Genomic DNA, 24,300 nt, shown 5'->3' with positions numbered 1-24,300 from the left:
AACATTTTTTGCAAGATGCCTGAATCCTAAGTAATATAAAGCATTAACAAAGTAGCGAATAAGAATGAAAATATGAAAAAATAAACTTTCCAAATGACATTTCCCCTTGTTTTGCATTTGATTGTCTTGGTAAATTGTAGTCACTGGGTCCTAGAGTATAATATATAAATGGCATTTCACTTTTAGCAAAGACATTTGCTCTTCTTATTAAATCACTATTCCTTGCACCTGAGATTTGGATGAACTAAGTTGTAGAATTTGTTTTTAATCTTCTCCTTTTTAATAACTGAAGACAACATTGTGGATGATGACAACACTGGACAATGTTGGAACATCTGTATGAGAATCTCAAAACAACTTTCTTCTAATAAATTTGTTATTATTTAGGGAAATGTTTACGTTGTTGCCTTTCCCCCAGTATTTCTAAGATGTCAGTCATTAAGCAGGGAAATATGCTTTGTGAGTAAACATCTAGAAAGAGGAGGATGTTGTGTTTGACTAAGGACACATGGGCAAGAAAATATTGCAGATTAAAACATCTGAAAGCTGTCTTAGGAAACTTCTTTGTTTGTGTATTAGGGTAAAACATGCTTATTTCAAGAATTCTCTGAAATAATGAAAATGAGAATTATCCTGGGGCATTAGGTTTTGGCCAATATTCACAATGAGCTATGACACATCACTGACCCACTCCCCCCCGCCCCAGCCCCGTCATGGCCGAACATTTATATTTTCACAGACGTGGTTTAGCCACCTCTCAAATCGATGCCTGAAAACACAGCCAACTGTCGGAGCTTCGGGGCCCTGAGACAAAGCCTTCCCCTTGTTTAAAGACCCCCTGAAATGCCGCTTCCTCCATAAAACCTTCCCTAATGAAGTGGAAATTGGAACCAGATGTTCTTCAACTTCCCTACAAAGATAATCATATTCACTCTACAACCTAAGATACCATCGAGGACCAAATCTGTGCAAACTCGTAATACAGCAGAGTCACTGAACATTGTGGCTGGAGGAAAAGCTGGGGATTCTGTAGAGCCTGTGAACTCGAGAGGCAGAAGCTGGGAAGGAATGCCTCCTCTTTTTATCCATAGCGTTTATGATAGAGCTGGTGCATAAGAAGTGCTCGGCAAATAATCCTGGAATGAATTTATCCAATTCCATCTTTTTATTGATTTTATAAATGAGGTCCAGAGAGGAAAAGGAGTCACAGAGAGCTGCTGCCAGAATTCAGACACTAAGGTTAGTTTAGCGCTGTCCCTTTTCTGGTATGTGGCCTCTACTTGCTCCTTCAGCAAGTATCTCTGTGTACTGTGCCTGTGCCAGTGCGGTCAGACTTAGATGGGAAAGAGGTTCTGAGAAGCTGCTGCCCACATGCTGCTGTTGCCAATAGGGGCAGAAGATTCATGCTGTCCAGCTGATGTCACAGAGGTAAAGGGAAAGGACTTTTTTTTTTTTTTTTAACAGCTTGGTTGAATGCTGTACTTCCTTGGAAAGCGGTATAGAGAGGAGAAATGAGCTACAGAACCAAATAGACCTGAATTAACATCCCAGAGCAAGTTATTCAAACTTCTTTAGTCATTTTTATCTATCCATCCACCCATCCATCCATCCATCCACATCTATTCCCAAATGTGGCTTGCTATTATTAAACATTTCATTAAATGTTTTATATTTATATAGTATTATTTAACCCTGACACAGACCTTGCAAAGTGTCTCTGCCCATCTTACATGTGAAACAATTAAAGATAAAGGGGCAAGATAGCTTTGCCCCTGGACCCAGAAGGCAGCAGGGGATGTGAGCCTTGGCCCACCTGATCCGAGAGGCCCTGTCCTAATCATGCTGTCGTCAACTTCCCACTTCAGGGGTAAGACAAATGCCATGTTTTGCCGTAAGGAGCTTTGAGTGTGATGAAAGAAGCAACTAAGCAAATTATCCCTAAAATAGGAATATCCCCTGGAGTTCTTGGGAGGATTAACAAGAATTATAGATGTGAAACATCTAGTACAGTGCCTGTCACACCCGACAACTATGATTGATCTCATAAGGACCGTTCTAGGCTTGGGGAGAGAAGTTCATCAGCTTCTTTGAAATCTGCCCACTGCTCTACCAAATTATAACTTCATCCATTTCTCTATTCAAATTACATAAGAAACATAGAAAAAGATTTCTCATTTATCCCAGGAGAGGACATCACGGTTTTAAGTAGTTAAATGATGTGCTTTAGGAAACAGCTGGGGTGGTGGTGATTGTAATTGTCAGTGTTAAAGGAGGTTGGGAAGGATGCACATTGGGAAGGACATTGTTGGGGAGGAAGGGGGTCGAGGAAGAAGGGACAGAGGCTTCAGAAGCACCCAGTTTCCCAATCATCTAATGTGTCCCAGGCCTGGACGAACACGGTTGGGTCAAATCCAAGTGCACTGGGCTCATGATTCAGCAAGTGGTTTAATTCCATGAGTCATTTCTGGAAAAAGAAAATCCATACTGTGGCATTGGTCCTTTGCCTGACATCTTTCTACCTCATGAAACTAGGTTGGGTTTTTTCAAAAATCCTTCCAGTTAATTTGAAGGGATAAACATCTAACTTTCCATTTTTGGACTTCTTAGTAGCATTGCTATTCACAATTGCTCAATGGCTCTAATTTACCTCAGAGGGTCATTTCAGTTGAATCCTTTAGCATGGGATATCTGGAAGCTCGCAGAGAGCCATTTCTCCAATTCTCATGGAACTGGGCTACATTTGAGTTTGCAATGAATATATCCATTAACTGGAGGTCTAGCTAATCGTGTGACTGGGAAAAGGATCAGGCACCGAACTAGACCAACACATATGTGATGAGCTGAGTAAGAAAAACTGAAAAGGCATTTGCTTCATTAAAATGACCAATTTTCCAATTTTAACATGCAGAAAAAATACAGGTAGACAAATTCTGCAGATAAAAATTAGAGCTGTTTGTATTAAAAAAAATATGTCAAAAAGAAAAATTAAGGAAAGGAAAGGCTATGCTTGAGTGCATGGTGCATGTGTGTGTTTTCTCTTGAGTAACTCATGGTGCTTACTTACTCTAGGTGCCACTCAGAAATTCCCCTTCTGTGAGGACCTACAAAAGCAGATTAAAGTCACTGATAGTGGTTTGATATTGACTTGATATAGACTTGGACTTAGACTTCATTTTCACATAGATTTGGTTTTCAAATTAGTCACTGAATTGTATTGATCTTGATTAGCCCTGTGTTGGAAGGGCGTTCTTCACTGTTCTCTCTCGTCCTCTCTCCTCTGTGCTAATGGAAATATAATAATTAAATTTAAAAAAATACACATTTATGACTGAGGTCCACACATTCTGGGTTCCTAATTCTTTACTTCATTAAGGTATGCTTTGCAGTTGTCCTTTAAAGAATGCTCTCTTCCAGGATCTTGACCAATAAAGTCTAGATTCATATACTACTTTTTCTGGAAACATATCTAGTGCATTATATGATAGATATAGGCATTTTAAACCCATCAATACATACAGAGGAGACCCAAAAAATGGCAATCCAACTCTTTGAGTTCAAGATCATCGTTGGGTCAATAAGAACGACCTACAGCTCGCATCTAGAAGCAAAGGAATAGAAACACTGGGAGTCCTGTGCTGTTTTCTTCAAGCCCCTCGGCTTAACGTGGACTACGCTGACAGTAATGTCATAGTAGCCCAGTCATTTGGAGTGTTTGAAATAACTTCTCTCAATCCTCTGCTTTCCTTTCCTTATAAAAGGAAAATGGATACACACACACACACACACATTTCTTTGGGAATGTAAGAACAATTGTAATAAAAATGGTTTTTTAAATTCCATTGCTTTTTATTCAGATCTTTCTTTGACTTTCAAAAGAAAAGGCAGTTTAATTTTAGCAACGTTAAGAATAGAGTTTGTATTGTTTTAACGCCTCCAGAAAGTCCTATTTTATAGTTGTGTTTGATTTAAGTAATAGAAAACATTCAAACAAATGAAAATCTTTGAAAGAAGACTTTGAATTCCTAAGACACTAAAAATTAAGTCTGGGACTAGAAATCTTTGAGATAGTAGGGATTTTTAAATCAATTATTGGTTTCTGTCTTTACTAGTATCTAGTCTTTTTTTTTTTTTTTTAAGAATACCAGACTATATCAGTGTTTTAAAGCCATTTCTGCTGTATTTTTAACAAATGCGTCTCTATTAAACAAGGTGTAATGCTATTAGCATTATCAGTAGTACTAACACCCCGCCATGCCCTCCAGCTGAGCAGTGACATGGATGGGCCCTGGCAAGCACGGCTCATGAACTTCTCAGGAGAGTCCTGAAAGGACGATGTTTTTATCCCATTATGACAATGAGAAAACCAAGGCTAAGGATGGTAGCATCCTGGGCCCAAGGTTACCAGGGAGAGCTGGCAGGGCTGGACCTCACCTCCACCTCTACTCAACCCTGAAGTTGGCTTTCAGACTACTGGGCTGTCCTGACTCTGCCCCGAGAGTGGAATGACTCCATTCTGTCATATGCACACAGCACCAAGAGCTTTACTGGGCAGTCACAGCACCCTCCAAATAGCAACTTGGGCAAATACCATTTTCACCAGCTCCACTTTTCTCATTTTTAAGCCAAGGCTGCCCTTCCTTCCAGCCAGCCCTCCAATGAAGTATGAGTAAGGCAGGCAACACCTCCAACTGAGGTGTGGTTGCCTTGGTGACCCCCAGAGTGTAAGCATGCACCTACCATTTCCATGGGTTTCCCAGTCTCGGATCAATGTTGCTCTATGTATCTGGCATGGACTGGGCCTTTGACTAAATAGAGACCAAAACTGACCTCTCTTTCTGGTAGGAAGAAAGTTTTGATAAACAAAGGTACTTTTATAATCGGTCCCATGTGAGATACCCCATCCTTTATATACCATCATCCTTATGAGGAGAGCTGTCTGTACCAAGAAACAATGTAATTGGATGTGTGTTTTCACAACTGAAGTTGGGTTTCCCACTTGTTTGTTTGTTTATGGGGAAACAATTGTTTCAGCAAACAACTGTTAGGCTAACCCTTGTTAGTCTATCCATTCAATGTATTCATAATACATTTAGTTCTTTATTATTATAAACATAATTATAATAATAATAATATATCCTAATTGTACAGGATAAGAAAAGTACAGAACTGTACTAAGAAGAAAACAAAATAAATACTTGTTCTTCTACCATTAAGGAGTAGCTACTATTAAACAGGTCTATGCATTTCTTTCCAATATTGTTTTATGTATCTGTTTGTGTATTTACTTACGCGCGCGCGCGTAGCATACAGTACATAAAATGTTATATTCTGATTTTAAAACTACTCTATTTTTTTATGTTATTAAATCTCCTTTTGGCCCATAATTTTGTAATTGCTTCCTAATATTCTGTCTTTTGGAACTTCAGTAACTTGGGCAACCACTTTCCTACTGCTAAATATTTTGGCTCTTCTTTCCCTCATTATAAATAAAATTGCAAGTCACAGGCCAATTTAGGCTAGATTCTCCAAAAGTGGATAATGAGGTCAAAGCATACAAATGTGAAAGTTCCCGATATGTACTAGCAATGTTTTCTTGAAAGCTTTGTCAATTTTCATTCTTAGTAGTGTACAAACTAAATAAACAAACAGACTTATTTTCTCATAATGAAATTGAATCCTTGTTATTTCCTTGCTATTTCCCTTATTACGAAGTAGAACCTAAATGTTACAAAAGGTCAGATATATGTGAAAACGTGGTAAAACATGAATATTTTAAATATATACAGGTAGACAAACATTATGAGACTGTTTAAAATTCAAAGTATTTCTTTTAAATAAGAAATGCAAACAGCATCCCTGGTGACCCATCAGCCCCCATGGGGCTTCAGCTGGAGGCCCTGTGTACTGCTCTGCTGGCCAGCCCACCATCAGAAAACCATACACTTTGAGCATCTTGCACTCATGTATTTATGTTCTCAAACACAGAGTTGGACAGGGCCACGGGAGCGGGGTTGGCCAAGGCTCACATGGGTATGACACATGCAAAAGTTCACCTCCTTCCTCAGCAGCCGAGCAGCTTGTCTGGACCGCCACGGACTCACTCATACAGAATTACAGCAGAGAACACAATACTTGGTTCTGTGATCATCATTATGGTTGAGCAATAAGCTGAAACTCCGATTTCCACAGAGTCCAACACACTGGCCACTGGAAGAACTCAAGTGACTAGACTCGCTCTAGTTTCTATTTCCCTTGCTTTTTCACAAAATAGATCTACAAAATTAAGCTGTAGCCCACCATGCTGCTATCATCTTTCAGACTCTGAGTAGAGTCAATCTTAACAGCCCCAGCTTGAGAATGCATATGAAAGATGCCTATATAGGTTCCTACAAAACAGGAAATGATAAGGAAGAAAACAGGGTTATCAAAACAAGACATAATAGTTTGCACACAAAGCAAGTAAAGGTTAAAAACAAATGAGTCATAAACCAGAACCAAATGGAAATAGTTATCACCCCGGTTTTGCACTTCATTTACATTGATTTAGCTGGTTATGTAACTGTAATGAAACACTAAAATCACTAGACCTACAGTTCTATGAAAATAGCAGCTTTGCAAGCTTTCAATTTTCTATTTTCAATGACAGTTAATTCAACATTTCAAAGTATACAAGTTAAATGAGACAAAGAATGATAAATAATGCTGCACAATTGCTGAAATCTGATTACACTGGGATAAGAGCAGGCCAAATTCTACTTACACAAGTTTGGGGGGGGGGGGAGAGAGAGAGAGAGAGAGAGAGAGAGGAAAATAAAAGGGGAAGAAAAACTTTAGATAAATAAATGCTTCCAGTTATTCTTCCATTAATAGATATAATACAAACAAGGAAACAAAGAAAATGCAAATGGTTCAGGATCCCATTTTACACTTAGGGGTGGAAATTAGTAAAACAGTTCCATCTTGAAAAAAAAAGACAACAACAAAAATCGACTTTCATTTAAAAAGCTAATTTATGCACTCCTGAGTCCTCATACAAGTTAAGCAGCACAGAATATCACAGCAGGCATAGAACAACAGATCTTGAACCCTGCTGTGTTTGTTCAAGAAGGCAAGTTAAGCTATTCCTAACAGGAAACAAAAACAGGCAGTCAAGCTATTAAACAGGGATCCTTTTGCCACACCGTGCAGTCCTGAATGCATCAATTGCTGTTCCAAACAGGATTAGAGATGTGGTTTTCTTTAACTATGGTTTTGAGAAAAATGTTTATGCCTGCTCAGAATTCTCAGGCTGATATTAACTAATACAATACAAGCAAGACATAAAGCACTTTTGAAAACTCTAAGAAACTGTCTTTGACAAACTCCAAAGTTGTGTGAAGGTGGCATAAAACGAAGACAAGGGGGTACCAGTGTGTGGAAAAGTTAACCCACATACACAGCTAAATCTGGAATTCTCTGCCTTTTAAGTACTCAAGGCCCCATTCTACAGTAAGTCAATCACACAGTAAACAACTGGAGATTAGTCCCTACTGAATAGGCACCTTGAAAAATGGACCACTTTTTTTTTTTTTTTTTTTTTGCCGCGTATGACTAGCAAATGTGCATTTGCAAATGGCTTTGGGCAATTCTGCTATGTTATAATAATAAAATGGAATCTCCCAGATATTTCTGAAGAAATCAAGATGTACCATGTAAGGAAACAAAGGGAACTCTTTCTCACATATGGACCTCTCTTCATTTTTGAATTCAAGGAGAATCAGTCCAATGGAGAAAGTGGTTCAATTCCCACCAAAAAGAACAGATCTGTGATGGCTTGAAGGCATCTGGTCAATTGCTACATGGTTTTTAACCAAGACTTCAGGACGCTGCCTATGTCTTTGGTAAAAATATTTAATGTTGATTAGGTGTCTCACCAGTTAGTATTACAATCTTATACCAAGGGTTGAAATTTATAGTCTAGAAATTATCTTAGCGGTGCTTAAGAATCACAGGAAAAGCAAAACAAAACACTTGTTTTTCAAACCGTTGTTCCAGAAAATAGTCACAAAGGATTAGGAGATAAGTTTTGTTAAGACCGTCGAAATATTAGAATCATGAAAACCGTAGCTTATAGACAGCAACCATTAATGAGTGCTACACATGAGAGGGACATTTTTCGCTGCAGATGAGTGGAGAGATTAAAATAAGCATGTTTACAGAGACATAACTATTTAAAATATTTATAGAGAAAACAGTTGCAGATGATACAAAGAGAGATTCCAACAAAACACAGCACGGATGCAGACACCATATGGTCCAATGTATGCGCTCATGACCTCATGTGAAAAGCAGACTAAAGACGTAACAGCTGGAGATGCAGACCTTTTACCCTCCGAACAACAACCTCTTGGACTTGGAAGGGGCTCATTATAGTCATGTCCATGGATGGGTGAAATCTACGGGCAATGTCAAAGGCTTTGGGAAGAAATCTCTCAAACAATTGTCCCTGGAAGACTTTGCTTTATTGGGATGTCAGTCTGCATTTCTTCTGACTCCGCGTAAAAGGAGCAGTCAGGTAATGCGCAGAGTTTCCAGTGAAATAGAAGGAGCGCCCCACACCTCCTGGGCTCTCTTTTTCATCTCCTGATTATTCACTGGGCTTGAGTCAGAACCACAAACTACTGTAGAGGTCCCAGACCACCACATCACGTATGACTGTCCCCCGGATCTGCTCTAGAGCATCACGAGCCAAGACAAGCAAATGGTCGTAGGGACTCTAAATTGTGCGAGTGTCCAGCATGTCAGGCTCTGTGCTAGGCACAAGCAAGAGAAATAACTCTCCTAAGAAAACTGGAAGATTAACCTTTCATTCTTGTTAAAGAAACAAGAATCCTAAGGCTTCGAGAGGTTCAGTAACTTGCTCCTGGTCACAAATGGCTGGAGGCGGGACGACAGCCCACCACATTCCTCTGCCGACCAAGCAGCAAGACAGCACATCTGAGGAGCCTTGCTGCTTGTAAAGACCTCATCCTTCTAGTAAAGGACTCTGCTAGTGCCACTGAGGTAACACTGGGGAGAGGAAGGGAGAGAGTGTGAGGGGCAGGGATGCTCATACCCCACCAGTTGACAGCGGCAGCTCCGAGGGACGCTGCCTTCCATCTGCAATGTGTTTCTGCACACCTGCTCTCACCTTCCAGCCCAGATACCTGAGGTTTATGTTTAAACTGCTTCTCCAGAGAGCTGAGTTGTCCAGAAAGTACCCCCAAGGAGTTCTGAAACCATTTCCTGCAGGGCTCTTAATAATTTTTAAGGTATGCTAAGTACCTTTTTCTATTTTAATAGAAAAGAAGGTAACGTGTAGCCACGGTGTGAGGACTAGGAGGCAAAGCAATGTCTTATTATTCAGGGCGGCAGAAAAAGGCCCTGGGCCGGTCCACTGTCTTTTGGAGAAGGGGAAGCCACTGCGGAATGCTCCTCAATTCTGCATATTCTATGATCACAATACCATGCTGCACTTGGCAGGGCACATGAAGTGAGTCAGTATCTAATGACAGAAGGAAAGCGAGCAGTGGGTTAAGTGCTAGTGAAGAATCACACATTCCAGCAGCGTTTGTTCTCACCATATTCTGTGCTGGTTTGTTCTGAACTTTGTTTTAAAATTCCACGCTGATGGCCCCTAAATTCATGAGGAATCTTCTATAACAAAGTGCCTTTGAATATGGATCAGTGGAAATTTGATGAGTAAATGCCAGTAAGTTGAGGTTGGTTCGTTTTTAGGCACTGAATTTGTTAAGTCTCTTTACAAAGAAATTTCAAATGTGGGCAATTAAGTAAGCATGACCTATCAAAGATGCTGAGTCTTCCAGATAATCTGGAATTCTGATCATATGTTTACCCTGGAAGCTGTTGCTCTACTCAAATACTTTAACTTTAAATGAAGTGTTCAGTCCTTTTGTGATGGCACTGAAGTGTAATCAAACATTTCCACAAGCCAAGTCACACACTAGCATGTCTCTCTTTGTTTAAATATCTCAAATATATTTGAGTAATTGTGTAATGATTTCTAGGCCTCTGGTTGTCCATATGGTCGGAACAGACTGTCTTTTGTAGAGCAACTGTGCTATGTCTCTCAACGAGGAGAAACCAAATGATCTCTGCTCCAAACTGGAGCGTTTGGGAGGTACTGCTTAAATTTCAGAGTGGCTCCCTACGTCAACTCCTGAAACAGAACCAACCCACATCTGACCCCCAGAAATCACTGTCTTCTGGAAATCTTGCTTGTGTTTGTGAAATATACAAGAACAATGCAGCAGGCATCACGTGACATTTTTTCTGCCATAACTGTCCTTAGGATACAATGACATGCCATGGAGACGATACAGCAAAGCCAGCACTGCAACCACATGGAATCTTTCTGGACAGAGAACATTCTAGATGGTGAACCAGATCATCTCAGACAGACATGAGGACCAGTGAAAGGGTCTGGCCATTGGTAAGAACTCTGCTCTGATGCACTCTGGGTGGTATGAGTGATGAGGCAAGCGAAGGAGCTGCTGATTTTGCAAATAATGAAACCCAAGGGCACTTTTCAGAGATTTGGCTAAACTTGGTTGATGGATCTTACTAATTATTCACATTGTCCGTCTTCCTAGGAAAGTATCCCAGGGGAAGACCTGGAATGCTACATCTGAAGGAATGTGCCAAACTTACTCTTGACCTATTGTTTGAGAATTCTCAGCAAAATGGTTGGGCATAGATTCACCCCCAAACCACTGGCCACTGTAGGATTCTTTGGTGGGATTAGCTTGGCAGGAGACAGTGGACAACTGCCTCTGTTGGCCTTTCCGTTCCTGTCCAACTTCTGAAGTTGTAAGAGGAAAACCATTTCACTGGTCATGAGCAGTGCTTAGTGCACAAGACCATGAAGACATGCACGACTGGGGATGGCTGGAATGTGATGGAGAAGAGTTTACCTTTTGTGCCTGAGGGAGCTGAAAAGTAAGGGGAAAACAAAACAAAAGAAAAAAGAAAGAAAAATGCCATCATTACATAAGAAGGTAAGATTAACTGTAAAACTTCATTCAGCTGCCATTGGAAAATGGAAATACCAATAATGAGAGAAAAAGAGGAAAATAAAACCAAAGCCAGGTCATTTCCCAAAACAAAGCTTTAGTGTTGATGATTTCACCTGCTATGTGAATCTGTAGTATCAACAGCTAATCTGTGAGCACATGTTTTGGGAATGACCATGCCCAGGCAGTTTGATAACCTCCTAAAAGCTGGACCTGAGGTTCTTCTGTCCAGCGGCCCAAAGCACACACTTCCCAGAGCTGATCCCTTCTTCCTGTATGCCAACAGTTCCCACTGGAGGATGACTGGAGACATTTGGAGGTGTCAAAACTGGGGGGATGGGCAGGAACAAGTGCTATTGGCCTCTAGCGGTTAGAGACCAGAGATGCTGCTAAATTGCTTACAATACACAGGACAGCCCCCACAACAAAGACCTCTCTGGCCCAAATGTCGATTACACCAAAGTTGAGAAACCCTGCTGCACATAAAGGTAAGACCATTAGAAGTAGCTTATGCTCTTAAAGTCAATTTTTCTTGCTTTGTAGCACATTAACTGTTTCCTTTATTGGTGGCTAAGGAAGCATGCTCAAGAATTTGTGCATTTGAAGTAAGCTAATGTTCTAAGAACAACAAAAAGGCAGTCAGTCACTCCATAAAATAAGACATAATAGCTTTCCCAATGGCACAGGCAAGGAACGGAAGTCATAGATATGTGGAAAAGATGAACATTTATGAGACACATTTGTCTATTTTCCTACATGGAGACAATTAGGCGGTGGTTTAATGCCACAGTATTTGTGACTGCCATTATAGATAGCATGCAGTGTTTTAATAAACATCTTTCTAATCTGGAGTGGAATTACTATTATCCACATATTAAATACCAAATCTAGGAATTACATCATTTTCAAGACATACTTCTTGTCATACAGATGAACATTTATTGAGTGTGAACTTGTCATCAGGCACTGTGTTACGCCCTTTATTTATATTATGAAACAAAATCGTAGCAACCCAGTACTAGGTACCCTTATTACCCCCATTTTACAGATGAAACATAAAATGGAAGTTTGAGGTGAAGTAATTGTACAATGTCCCATAGATACATTAGAAAGCTGGGTTGCCTGACTTTAGAATATACAAATTCAGTTCAACCCCCACACTCTTAAAAGCCACAAACACTTGGAAATTGTGACTGCAGACTTCCTGTTTCTCTCCAGTTTATAACATCAGAAATACTAGAAGATGCAAGACAACTGAACCAGACATCCAAGGTCCCCATTTGAATCTTCTGCCTTTACCATTCTTTTTTTCACCCTGGGTGGTGTGCTCTCTCTATATATGCCCTAAGACCAAGCCTTTCTTGAAACTATTCTAAGCTTCTGCCCATGTGGATGGAGCCCAGCAAAGGGCAGAAGGGATTAATCCACACCAACAAAATGTATTGGATCTTAGAGACTTCTCCAGAATGGTCTAAAGAATTTTCATGAAGGGCAGACCCCAACCTCTCCAACACTCGCTTTTCAAGCAATTTTATCCTAAAAGGTCTACCAATTTAAGAAGACAGTAATACAAGCATGTTTTTCTGATTCTTTCCTCCTGGTTATGGCTGCCACTATTCAAAAAGGAAGTTCACAAGTTCCTCCAGGGCTTCTCAAGAGTTCAGAAAAAATGCATCAAGAGGTGAGAAATTGAGCCTAAAATGAGGAATCACTTAAAGAAAAGTCTCTTAAATATTAAACATCTTTTCACACAACGGAAAAGAAACCTTGGGGAGGTGAACATTAAGGGATAATGATAAATGTATGTTTCCTTAGGAAAGCATTTGTATTGAATCACAGCTTATGTCATATGAAATGCACGGGGGGGGGGGGTGAGAATTATAAATGTTTGATGAACCATAAAATAAATACCAAAGTTAAGTCTTGCACACACTGCCGGACTTGACAGGTTTCTTTGAAAGAAGAGCTGTCCTTTCTCTCTCTCTCTCTCTCTCTCTCTCCTCCCACCCCCTCTCTCTCTCGCTTTCTCTGTCTCTCTCAAAGTTTTATCTTAGCTGAGCAGAAAACACTACTTTTTAAGTCACCCATTTAAGCACATGAGAAGAAATCCTGGGAAGGAAAATGAGAGACTAGGCTTTGTGGTGATGTCTTCAGTTTAAGACTGCCCTCAAACTCTCCACAAAACATATATTTTCCTCAAGAAATAACTCATAAGAACAAAGAGCAACTTTCCTATCGGAGCTTTAAAATACCATAAATTACAGCTTGCAATGCCCTAAACAGGTCAGACTTCTGAAAAGCAGCCTCAGAATAGAACATAACAAATTTAGGTGCTACTGCTTGGGGGTTGGCTTTCTGGAGGACACACCACCCACCTGACATTCACAAACAGTGCGCAGAGCCCTGAGCAGGGAGCCAGACCAGCCGGACATTGGTCTACCCTGGTCTCTGGCTGCAGTCTTGAGGCCCATGCCTTCCAGCCTTTGGCCAGGGCGCTTGTCTGTAAAAAGGGATGGCGGAGGGAGGACTGGAGAATGGGCCAGATCTTGGGAGGCCAATAGGTTTTGCCTTGAGAGCCAAGTCTGACTGATTAGTAATGGCTGTCTGGAGGGCCATATTGAGAAGGGTTCTGCAGTTATGTCTGAGTTGTGTTGGAAAGAATGTAATAGCCAATTAGCAATGTCTGTTGTGGGCCAAAAAAATAAGGAATAGCAAAACATATTCCTGGCCATGATGATCTCTAAAGGTCTTACTGTACTTTTCCTTTGCAGTTCTGAGCACATATATGATTTTTCTGTGATTTATTTGTTGAGTGTCTCTCCTCTACTAGGTTGCAGGCTCCATTAGGGCATGAGGGTATCTGCCCTGAATGTAAGTCTCTATGAAGTTCTCTAAGCTGTGCCTGTGATTGGTGCTCACCTTGTTAAGGAAGGTATCTTATTAGTAGGGTATACGTAGGGTGAATGCCAGGCAAAGATAATGGGGTACCTGTTTTGAATCCACTTCCTTGCACCCACACGCATACCAAGTTGATAACCAAAGCTGACGGCTTTCAAGAGAAAAATAAATATCTCTGCCAGAAGGATAGATATGAAACCCTCGGATTCTCATGCCAGGCACCGGTTTCTGTACATGTGCAGACAGTCTCCCTGACCCATGGGTGTGCATAAAACCAGCCTGGGAACTGCCCATCATCGCATGGCCAGAGGGGAGGCAACTTCTCTTCTGCAAAGACCTTTCCTTCTTCAAAGCCACTTTGTCCTGCATTGTCAGGCTCTGGGTCTGTTTTCTCACTCACTACATCAAGGTCTCCACAGCCAGCTTCAGGATCTTTGTAGGACAAATCTCCCCAGTTTGGATGATTCTATACCCAACGGTACACATCTTCTTGTCACTTTTTAAAAGGAGGGGCAAAGAAAGAAAGAAGTTATGGTAGGCTGTGTGCGTGCACATTCCTAGAGAAAAGCTGTTGCAGGATACATTCATGTGATACTTCATATTCAAACATAGAAAGATGGAGAATTTGTCATTCAAGATAGAGTGGAGGAGAGGAAAGGACTAAAGATGAAGGTGGCAGTAATAATAGGAACAGCTCCCCTTTAGTGAACATTCTCAAAGGACCAGGTTTGGCTAAATGTTTCACCATCTTGAGCAATGCTGGTTCTCACAGAGGAACCCTGGGTTAGATACAGTATTCTTCTCAGTTTATAGATGAGGACATAGATAATGCACTTGACCCTTGAACAGCAAAAGTTTGAACTGCATGGGTCCACTTATATGTGGATGTGTTTTTAATAACTACTGTAAATGTATTTTTTCTTCCTATGATTTTTACTAACATTTTCTTTTCTCTAGCATTTTTTATTGTAAGAATACAGACATAATAAATATAACATACAAAATATGCGTTACTTGATGGTTTCTGCTATTGGTAAAGCTTCTGGTCAATAGTAGGCTAAAAAGTTATATGGGGAGTTTTGACCATGTGGGGGTCAGGGGAGGTTGGTGCCCCAGCCCCCTGCACTGTTCAAGGGTCAACTGTATTTAGAATAGCTAAGTACAGGGGGGTGGTAGATGAGGGTAAAGGGGATCAAATATATGGTGATAGAAAGAGAACTGATGCTGGGTGGTGAACACACAATGGGATTTATATAGATGATGTATTACAGAATGGTACACCTAAAATCTATGTAACTTTATTAACAATTGTCACCCCAATAAACTTTAATTTAAAAAAAATAGCTAAGTACAAGTTTATCTAGCCAAGAAATGCTTGAGCTGAGGGTCAAAGTCAAGTCTCTCTGCAGCCCCACCTTTGCTTTAAACGTCAGGTTCAAGGGGCTGCTTCTCATGAAGATGAAGGGTGATAAAGCCCACTTAGTCTCCTGCAGGACTTGGGGCCTGTTGGACAATTCCATCTGGACTTCTCCCATATAAGAAAACGGCAATGAGAAACCCTGGTACTACACTTTAGGGGAGAGTCTGGATAGAAGACAGAGAATGCAGCCTACCATGTTTCTCAGCATGTGATATGATGTATGGTGTAGCCTAATTGTTTACCATGCCCTCTCCTGTCACAGACATTGACATCTGTTCTTTCTTCCTCCTAGAACCCTCATTCTACACGTCCTCCCCTGCTGAGCTAACACCTCTACTTCTTTGATCAGTTGTCACTGTCTCAGAGAAGGCTTGTCTGACTCCGTATCACATGCCCTCCTCACATGCCCTCATAACTCCACATACCTCCATTTCATAGCATAGCTACTGCCAGTTGCAGTAGCTGCTATTTTGCCCTTTTCTATTGGTAACAGAAACCCAACTTTTAGAGTTTAGGGTTTAGCTAAGCCAAGCTCAGCTAATGGACTTTATTGGAACTTGGTATGGCTAAGTGATTCAGTTGTGGCCCACCCATGGATGTGGCTTTTCCAGATAGTGTCCTTAAAAGGACTCCCTTCATCCTGCTGCCAGGAATGTTGATATGATGGCTGGTGCTCTAGTAGTTATTCTGGACGATGGAAAGCACTCACTAGGACGTTGAGGACAACCGCCAGCGCGTGCTATGCCCCATTCCAAGTGTTTTACCTATATTCATTTATTGAAACCTCACAAACACCTTATTAGGCAAGTTCTATTATTACCCCAGTTTTGCAGATGATAGAACTACAGGGTCACACAGCCAGAGAGCAGCAAAGACAGGATTTGAGAAGGGAGGCTAGTGAAAAGGTTATTAAATAATTTAGAGGAGAGATGGTGTAGAAATGGATCAAGGTGCTGGTGGTGAAGGTGGCAGGAGGTGCCACCTAGATCTATTGGAGAGCAGAGATGACAGACTGGATGATAATATGAGAAGAGAGACATCAACGGTGTGTCCAAGGTTTTTGGCCCAGGTAAATGCAAAAATGGAACAGCCATTTTCTGAGAAGAGGAAGACTATGGGAGAAGCATATCTGAGGGAAAATATCAGAAGTTCAGTTTTGTCTAAAACTGACAACGTTAGAACGTCCACTGACCTTGCAGGCAGAGGTGTAGGGTACGCGGTATGGTCACTGTCCGCATGGAGACAAGGTCACCTAAGGGAGTGGAGTGAGTGCAGGTAGAAGAGAGTTGACATCTGGGGACTGAATCATGGGGTGGGGGTGGGGGTGGGGTGCCACCAATTCGAGACTACTTGCTGAGGTGGGCTGGGAGAGGGGCCATGAGGCATCGCAGGTGAACAGAAAGAGATGCAGGTGAGTACTGAGTCCTTGCGGCTAAATAAAGGTGTCTCAAGATGAGACAGTGCGTCCAGCGAGGAAAGGGAGTGTTTTTGTTTTAACTTCCCTCATTTGCTTCGTTTCAATGGCACAGTTCCACGGAGAGTCATGGGGACAACTGAGTGGACATCCATTGCTCTTGCTCAACAAAGTTCCAGAACTCGTTGGACTTTTTCAAAAATAAAACTCCAATTAAAGATCTATTGATCAAAACAACACATTTCACTATAAAATATATAAAGACCAAATGGGAAACAAAGTGTTTTCCTGCCAACTGTGTAAAACAAAAAACGCCTGGCCTACATATGTTTATTCCATTTGTAAAACTGGCCCTTTGCCTCAGGCCTTATGAATGAGCGATAGATCCCTGTTCGCTGCAAAGGTTCCTTGTGTTTATTTTTTTCTTGTTCATGTTTGCATTTATAATCTTCCATTCTTCCTCATTAAGCAAAGTGGGATAAAGAGCCCACTCTTCTATATATCAGAGGAAGTTCTGTTAATTGGCTTTAACTCCAAAACCTATGCCAAGGAGGGGAAGGTCTCTGGTGAGCTAAGATTTGGTGGTGCAAGTTCTGTCCCACATCCATCCACTTCTGCCACCCCCCCGGGCGAGCCACCATTGTTACTCATCTGTCTCCTCACTTATATTCCACCCCCAATCCTTTCTCTACACTGCATCCAGAATGATCTAACAGTGTAAGCCTGGTACTTTGTCAGCCCTGTTGTCCAAACCTTGCTTGCTAACCTCAAAGCCTTTGTGGGGCTTTCTGTGATTGGCTGATGCTCTGCCCTCCTGCCCATATCAATTCCCTGACACCCTCCCACAGCCCCCACACCTCACTGATTCCAATACATCTGTCAGATTTCAGCTCTGATGGCACCTCCTCTGACAGGAGCCCTTATCTTAACTCAAGTGTCTTTCTATGACATCATCTTGTTTATTCCTGTTTCATGATTTATTACATTCTGTAATCTTCTTGTTTATTTTTTTATTACCTCTCCAGCTAAGAACTTAAGATACATCCAGGGGCCACATGTATCTTATTCATTGTTTATCACTAAGGACTACACATGCACTATAAGAATGTAGTACATATTTGTTGAAGGGGTAGAAAAGGGAAAGAGAAGGGAAGGGAAGGAAAGGGAAGGAGGACGGAAGAAGGAAGGAAGGAGGAAGAAGGAGGGAGAGAAAAACAAAGTTAAAACTAGAAGAAAAAAGGAAGAAAGGAAACAGAAAGGAGGGAGGAAGTAAAGGAAGGAAAAGGGAAGAAGGAAATGGAGCAGAAATGAAGGAAGGAGGGAGGGCCTTGGAGTTCAGTAGATCAGGTATCCAATCCTACCCCTACCACTAACCAGCTGTGAAGACTTGGGCAACAATATATCATCTTTGAATTTCTCATCTCTACGGTGGTAGCAATAACACCATTTTATCGGACTAAGGCGAGGATCTAATGAGATAAATACACGTTGAGAACCTACTAAAGCCTCTGGCAAGTAATGGTTGCTGTCTATACCTCCTGACCTTGAAACCTCTAGTTTTCAGGGTTGGTCCCAAGCTCATGGTGTGTGAGAGTTTAACTAATAACCAACTACCTCATGGTCCACAGAGAAGTCCATGGGCCTGAGCTCACAAGCCCCCTCAATGGGCCATCACTCCTTCCCAGTGGCTTACGTAAAGAAGTGGTAAGGACTGAATAAGGTGCTTTAGACAGTGTGTAACTCTGATAGTGGACATGTGTCTCTTTGTTCTCATCGTAATGCCTTTCTTTCATAGCAGTCCCCATGCTCTGGGTAAGGAAGGCTCTGCTCCAAGCCCCACAATGTGGACAGTGCCCAGACCTAAGTCAATCAACTCATCACCCTTTCTTGGCTATATTAATTAGCTCAGAGTAGACATGTGATCTAACCTAATCTAATAAGGACTTCTATAGAAGTAATCAAAAGTTACATCCCTCTCACCCTTTCTCTCCTCTTCCAACTAGAGCCTGCACTGCTGGGGACAGATTATCAAATGGGGCCTGAGAGTGAAGCCAATATCATGGAAGGCGGGGCAGTCAGATGGAAAAAACTCAGCGCCAATGATATCATTTGAGCTCCATGTGCATCCATGGGACTTAGCTTCTAGTGGCTTCCAGCTTGGTACGAGCCATGGAGGCATCCTGAAAACACTGAGTTTTCCCATTATTTCCATAGATACCTGCAGCTGGCCATCTCTAGTACATGCCATGGCTGCTCACAATTAAATTTTACTCGTACAAATCAAGGGATTCATCAAAATATTTCCATACTGTTTGCTCAGCTTCAGAATTACTCAGGAGTAATCGCCTCAAAAGATTTCCAATGCAATGTGTGAAATTTCCTTACAACCACACAGGGCATCATATTTCTCAAAAGTCTGGAAGCCATTTTGGTCTTTATGATAATATTAGGTAAGTCATGAGACAAAAGGGTATCTCTTTGTGCCACTCTCTTTGTCCTTAGAATCTCCTTTTCCCCTGGCCTTCGCATGAGGGTCAGTTTACTTTCTTTACTCCATACTCCTCTTTCTTCTTAAATGTTGGAACTCTGCTGCTTATTCTATAATCCATAATAGAGGCGACTGCCCCAAGTCTCATGGCTTCAATCAATTCTTTGTTATGGTAGTGTTGATGAAGGAGGAAAGAATGGAAGTTCTCTAGAGATAGAAAACCTTGCAGAGTAGAAGGCAAGAACAAAAACAAGGTCAATTTAAAAAAATACATATATAACTGACTTTTCTACTTCAAAATTACTCAAATCCTCATTCAAATTTTTGCTTCATATCCTATAAATCCTTCAAACCTTGTTAGAAAGACACATGGGGAGCACGGTGTCTATGCATTCCATATTGTCTTGCTATCTTGGGTGTTATCTTACCTGACCATATGCAATTTATTAGTGATTTCTCAACATCTAGTTTGGAGTACAGATGGAACTTTATTTTTCCAACAGTATGTTTAAAAGCAAGAAAAATATGGACAGAAACACTCTTCTTTGCAACACATATACTTTTTAAAGTGTTTCTTAAAAAAAAAATCTCACAAGCAATACATTTTCCTTGTAGAAAATTAGATATAAGATATAGGCAAAAGGAGACATTTAGAGCCACCTATGGTGGTAATATCCTTGTTGACCTCAGTCAACAGGATGTTAAATAACTGCACAAGATTCAATTATTTGAAGGTATAATAAATTACTTATTGAATTCCTTATTATTAGCTGAGTTATATTCACCTTGTCACTAACACAAATGACAGTGTAATAAACATCCTCATAGTGTAAACATCCCTGTAATAATAAACATCGTTGTAGTGAAATTGTTTATACACATTTTCAACTTCTCAAGAAGCTGAATTATTAGTTAAGAGCATTGTATATTTCAATCCAAATGTTCTCCAGAAAAGTTGTCCTAATTTACCCTCTGACCAGGATTCTCTCTTTCTAATGTTCATTTCACCACCCCTAAGCCAACACTATGTATAATCAACTCAAAAAACTTCCCAGTAATTTTTAAAAATAGATTATATGGATGGGTCTTTTCTGCGGTCCAAATAAGTTGAAGACAAAGAGAATATTCAAATTCAAAATTCCTGAATGGCCAAAGGTCAGATTTTTCAAACTTCACTTCAGATGAAAAAATCTAATGTTTTTGTTATAGCAGTAGAGCCATGCCTAGATGAAAGGCAAGCCTGCATAAATTCTTCACTTGATGGCAGACATTTTTTGGGACGCTGGAAATGTGGATTATTAATGGGCAGACCAGAACAATTCTCACATTACATATAGCTAAGGACTATCGGCTGGGGGAAAACCCCAGACATTTTGCTCATTATAATGTTCTGAAAATTCTCACAATAAGAAGTCATTTCTCATCAGGCTTGAACTCTGCATTGTATTGTAAAAATAAGTTTCCAATTAAAATTGTCATTCTTCAACATTATTTTGGGTGGTAATCTTGCTGATAAATTGTCTGGACTTCTGGCAGTGTTGGGGAGCCTGTGGTCCTGCTTGTTCCCTATGAGAACACAGGTTGGTAGAAGCAGAGGAAATTTGGCGAAGTCCAGATAAAACCACCACCATGATGCATTTGTATTTCCTGCTTGGGAACCACATTGGTCCACATGGCAATCCAGGGATCAGTTTAGATTAAGGAAAGTCTGATAGGGAAGGAAGTTCTTTTCTGCAGGATTCATTTTGGAAATATCTGAGCAGGATGCAAACCCACTCAGACCTTCTCCTGAACTCCCACCCGACCAGTGTCACTTTTCAACTTTGTGACTACTTCCAGTTGGATGTTCTAAGCTTCTGGTTTTAATTAAAACTTAATTTGCAAAAATGTTTCATAATTTATGCATGTCATGCAATTCCTCTGAGACTATGAACCTGGAGCCAACTCAGGGCTATATAAGGAAACACTGTAGTGAGAAGGTTGAGGGAGGAAAGGGAAGTAGGAAGAAAAGTACCAACCGAGGTGTAACAGAGGAAGGTACTGATACTTTCCTTCCGCCTCTCACCATCTGGATCTGCAGCCACCTGGGAGAGACATGGGCCTTGATGTCTGAAAGCAGAGAGCACATACGACATTGCATAGACTCAGAGAACCAGAAGAATCAGCAATGAGCAGAATGGCCTTCCAAGGAAGGCCTTACAAGGGGAGACAGTGAGCAAAGATCTTGAAACCCTCCAAAACAGATGAATTGGTTCCCACCCTCCCCACAAAAGGAGGCATAAGAAACCCTCAGAGGAGGGGCAGGGATTGGTGGGAACTCTCTCTTTGGAGAGAAGCTCTGGTGGGTGCCACTGTTTCTTTCTTTCTTTTCTTGTGCTCTTTTCCCATATGGATGGCTTGGTGCAGGTGGGCACTGAATCTATCCCTCTCCACTAACCTGGCTAACATCATTCACCCTGCCCTGCCATTCCTCTTGAGATCCAGCCAGCCCCGCCCAATCCACTTGTCCTGGTCAGAATCTCTTCCAAGCAGCTCCAGACCCACCACACACAGTGACCAGCCTCAATTCCCATCGAAGGTTTTTCCAAGTGGGTCCAAGCCATGCAAAAGTAGCAGCTGGCCTTGGCTTACATCACAGCCTTCCCCAAGCAACCCCAAGCCCAGCATAAGCCTTGGCTAGCATTGTAGCTCTTACCAAGTGGCCCCAAGCCCAACACAAGGGGCAGCCTTCCTTGGCTCACACTGTAACCTTTCCAAAGCAGCACAAGCCTGGCACAAGCAGCAGCCAGCAGTGGCTCATACCAGAGCCCCTCCTAAGAGGCTCAAGGCCTGGCACACCTGGCAGCCAGCCTTGACCTGCACCAGAGCCACACCTCCAACAACCAACACACCTGACAGACAGCCTCAGTGGTACCAGAGCTCCTCTAAAGTAGCTCCTACTCCAGGGGGCAAGCCCTCAAACACCAGATTGTCCAAAGTAATCATAGCTGGTCCTTGCATCCAGTCCACCTGAGGGTCAACCCCATCCACCGTGATTGCAGTGGGCATGCCCATAGGTGATTGCAGCTCTACTACAGTAGGAAGACATATGCAATCAAACCGGGGATATCCCTGGAGCACTTGGCTTTGATGAGCAGGGGGATTGTGGCACTGAAACTCACAAAATACCTTCTATAAAAGGCCATTTTTTTCAAGACCTACAAATGCAGTGGATCTACCTAACACATACAAACAAACATAGAGAGACAGCCAAAATGAGATAAAGGAATATGTTCCAAATGAAAGGTCAGGACAAAACCCCAGAAAAATAACTAAACAAAATGGAGATAATTGATCTATCAGATAAAGCGTTCAAAACAACGGTTACAAAAATGTTCAATGAACTCAGGAGAAAAATGAATGAACTTAGTGAGAACTTTAACAAAGAGGCAGAAAACACAAAAAAGGACCAAAAAGAACTGAAGAATACAATAACTGAAATGAAAAGAAAAATGCATTAGAGGAAATCAACAACAGATTAGATGATACATAAGAATGGATCAGAAATCTGGTAGACAAGGTAGTAGAAATCACCCAATCAGAACAGCAAAAAATAAAAATAAAATAAAAATAGTCTAAGGGACCTCTGGAACATTCAAGCATACCAACATTCACATTATAGGGGTCCCAGAATGAGAAGAGAGAGAGAAAGGGACAGAAAACCTATTTGAAGAAATAATGGTTGAAAAACTCTCTAACCAGGTGAAGGAAACATACATCTAAATCCGGGAAGCAATTGAGTCGCAAACAAGATGAACCCGAAAAGGCCACACTAAGATACAATGTAATTAAAATCCCCAAAGTTAAAGATAAAGAAAGAATCTTAAAAGCAGCAAAAGAAAAGTAGATAGTTGCACACAAGGGAACCCCAATAAAGCTATCAGGTGATGTTTCAGCAGAAACTTTGCATGCCATAAGGGAATGCCACAATATATTCAAAGTGATAAAAGGATAAAACCTACAACCAAGAATACTCTAACTAGCAGGGTCATCATTCAGAATTTAGGGAATAAAGAGTTTCCCAAAAAAGTAATAGCTAAGAAGTTCATCATTACTAAACCAGCACTACAAGAAATGTTAAAAGGACTTCTTTAAACAAAAAAAGAAATGGCAAAACTAAAATTAATAAAGTGTAGGGAAAAAAAAAACAATCTCATTGATAAATGCAAACATTTCATAAAAATAGTGGCTCAACCAATTAAAAAGTTAGTATTAAGGTTAAAAGACAAAAGAAGTAAGATAATGTGTAACTACAATCATAAATTAAAGAATACACACACACAGAAGATGTAAAATATGATGTCAAAAATGTAAATGTGAGTAAAAAAAATTAATGGTTTTGAAATGCATTCAAACTTAAGCAATAATCAACTTAAAATAGACTGCTATAAACATAGGCTCTTATATATGAATCTCATGGCAGCCACAAACCAAAAAACTATAATATGTATACAAAAACATAAAGAAATCCAGACATATCACTAAAGAAAATCATCAATATATAACAGCATAGAATAACAGAAGAAGAAAGAAACAGAGAAGACCTATACAAACAACCAGAAAACAATTTACAAAATGGCAAAAGTACATACCTATCTATAATTACTTTAAATGTAAATGGACTAAATACTCCAATCAAAATACACAGGGTGGCTGGATGCAAGAAAACAAGACTCATATGCTTGCTGTCTACAAGACACTCATTCTGATTGAAAGACACACACAGACTGAAAGTGAAGGTATGGAAAAAGATATTTCATGCACATTGAAACAAAAGGAAAGCTGGGGCATAAGTACTTTTTTATCAGGAAAAACAGACTTTAAAACAAAGACCATAATAGAAGGACATAACATAAAGATAAAGAGATCAATCCAACAAGAGGATATAACACTTATTAAAAACACACCCAACATAGAAGCACTTAAATACATAAAACAAATATTAACTGACAAAAAGGCAGACACTGATAATACAAACAATAATCACAGG

General features: G+C 40.7%; 1 protein-coding gene across 3 annotated transcripts in view; it reads right to left on the bottom strand.

Annotated features, from left to right (window-relative positions):
• The window catches only part of CACNA2D3 (calcium voltage-gated channel auxiliary subunit alpha2delta 3), an 829,919-nt gene that overhangs the window by 224,020 nt on the left and 581,599 nt on the right, over positions 1 to 24,300 (bottom strand). For 2 of the 3 annotated variants that reach the window (XR_002136724.2, XM_074313124.1), the window contains exon 14: positions 10,953 to 10,970. The exons of the other annotated variant lie outside the window; for it this stretch is intronic. Coding sequence is in view for 1 of the 2 variants with exons in the window: in XM_074313124.1 (XP_074169225.1) it covers positions 10,953 to 10,970 (18 nt within the window). In the remaining variant the exon portion in view is untranslated. The remainder of the gene's footprint in view (positions 1 to 10,952; positions 10,971 to 24,300) is intronic. 3 annotated transcript variants of the gene reach the window in all.

Source organism: Rhinolophus sinicus, linkage group LG10, assembly GCF_036562045.2.
Source record: "Rhinolophus sinicus isolate RSC01 linkage group LG10, ASM3656204v1, whole genome shotgun sequence".
Lineage (NCBI taxonomy): Eukaryota > Metazoa > Chordata > Mammalia > Chiroptera > Rhinolophidae > Rhinolophus > Rhinolophus sinicus.
The sequence above is the reverse complement of the archived record's forward strand: the minus strand, read 5'-3'. Positions and strand labels throughout refer to the sequence as shown.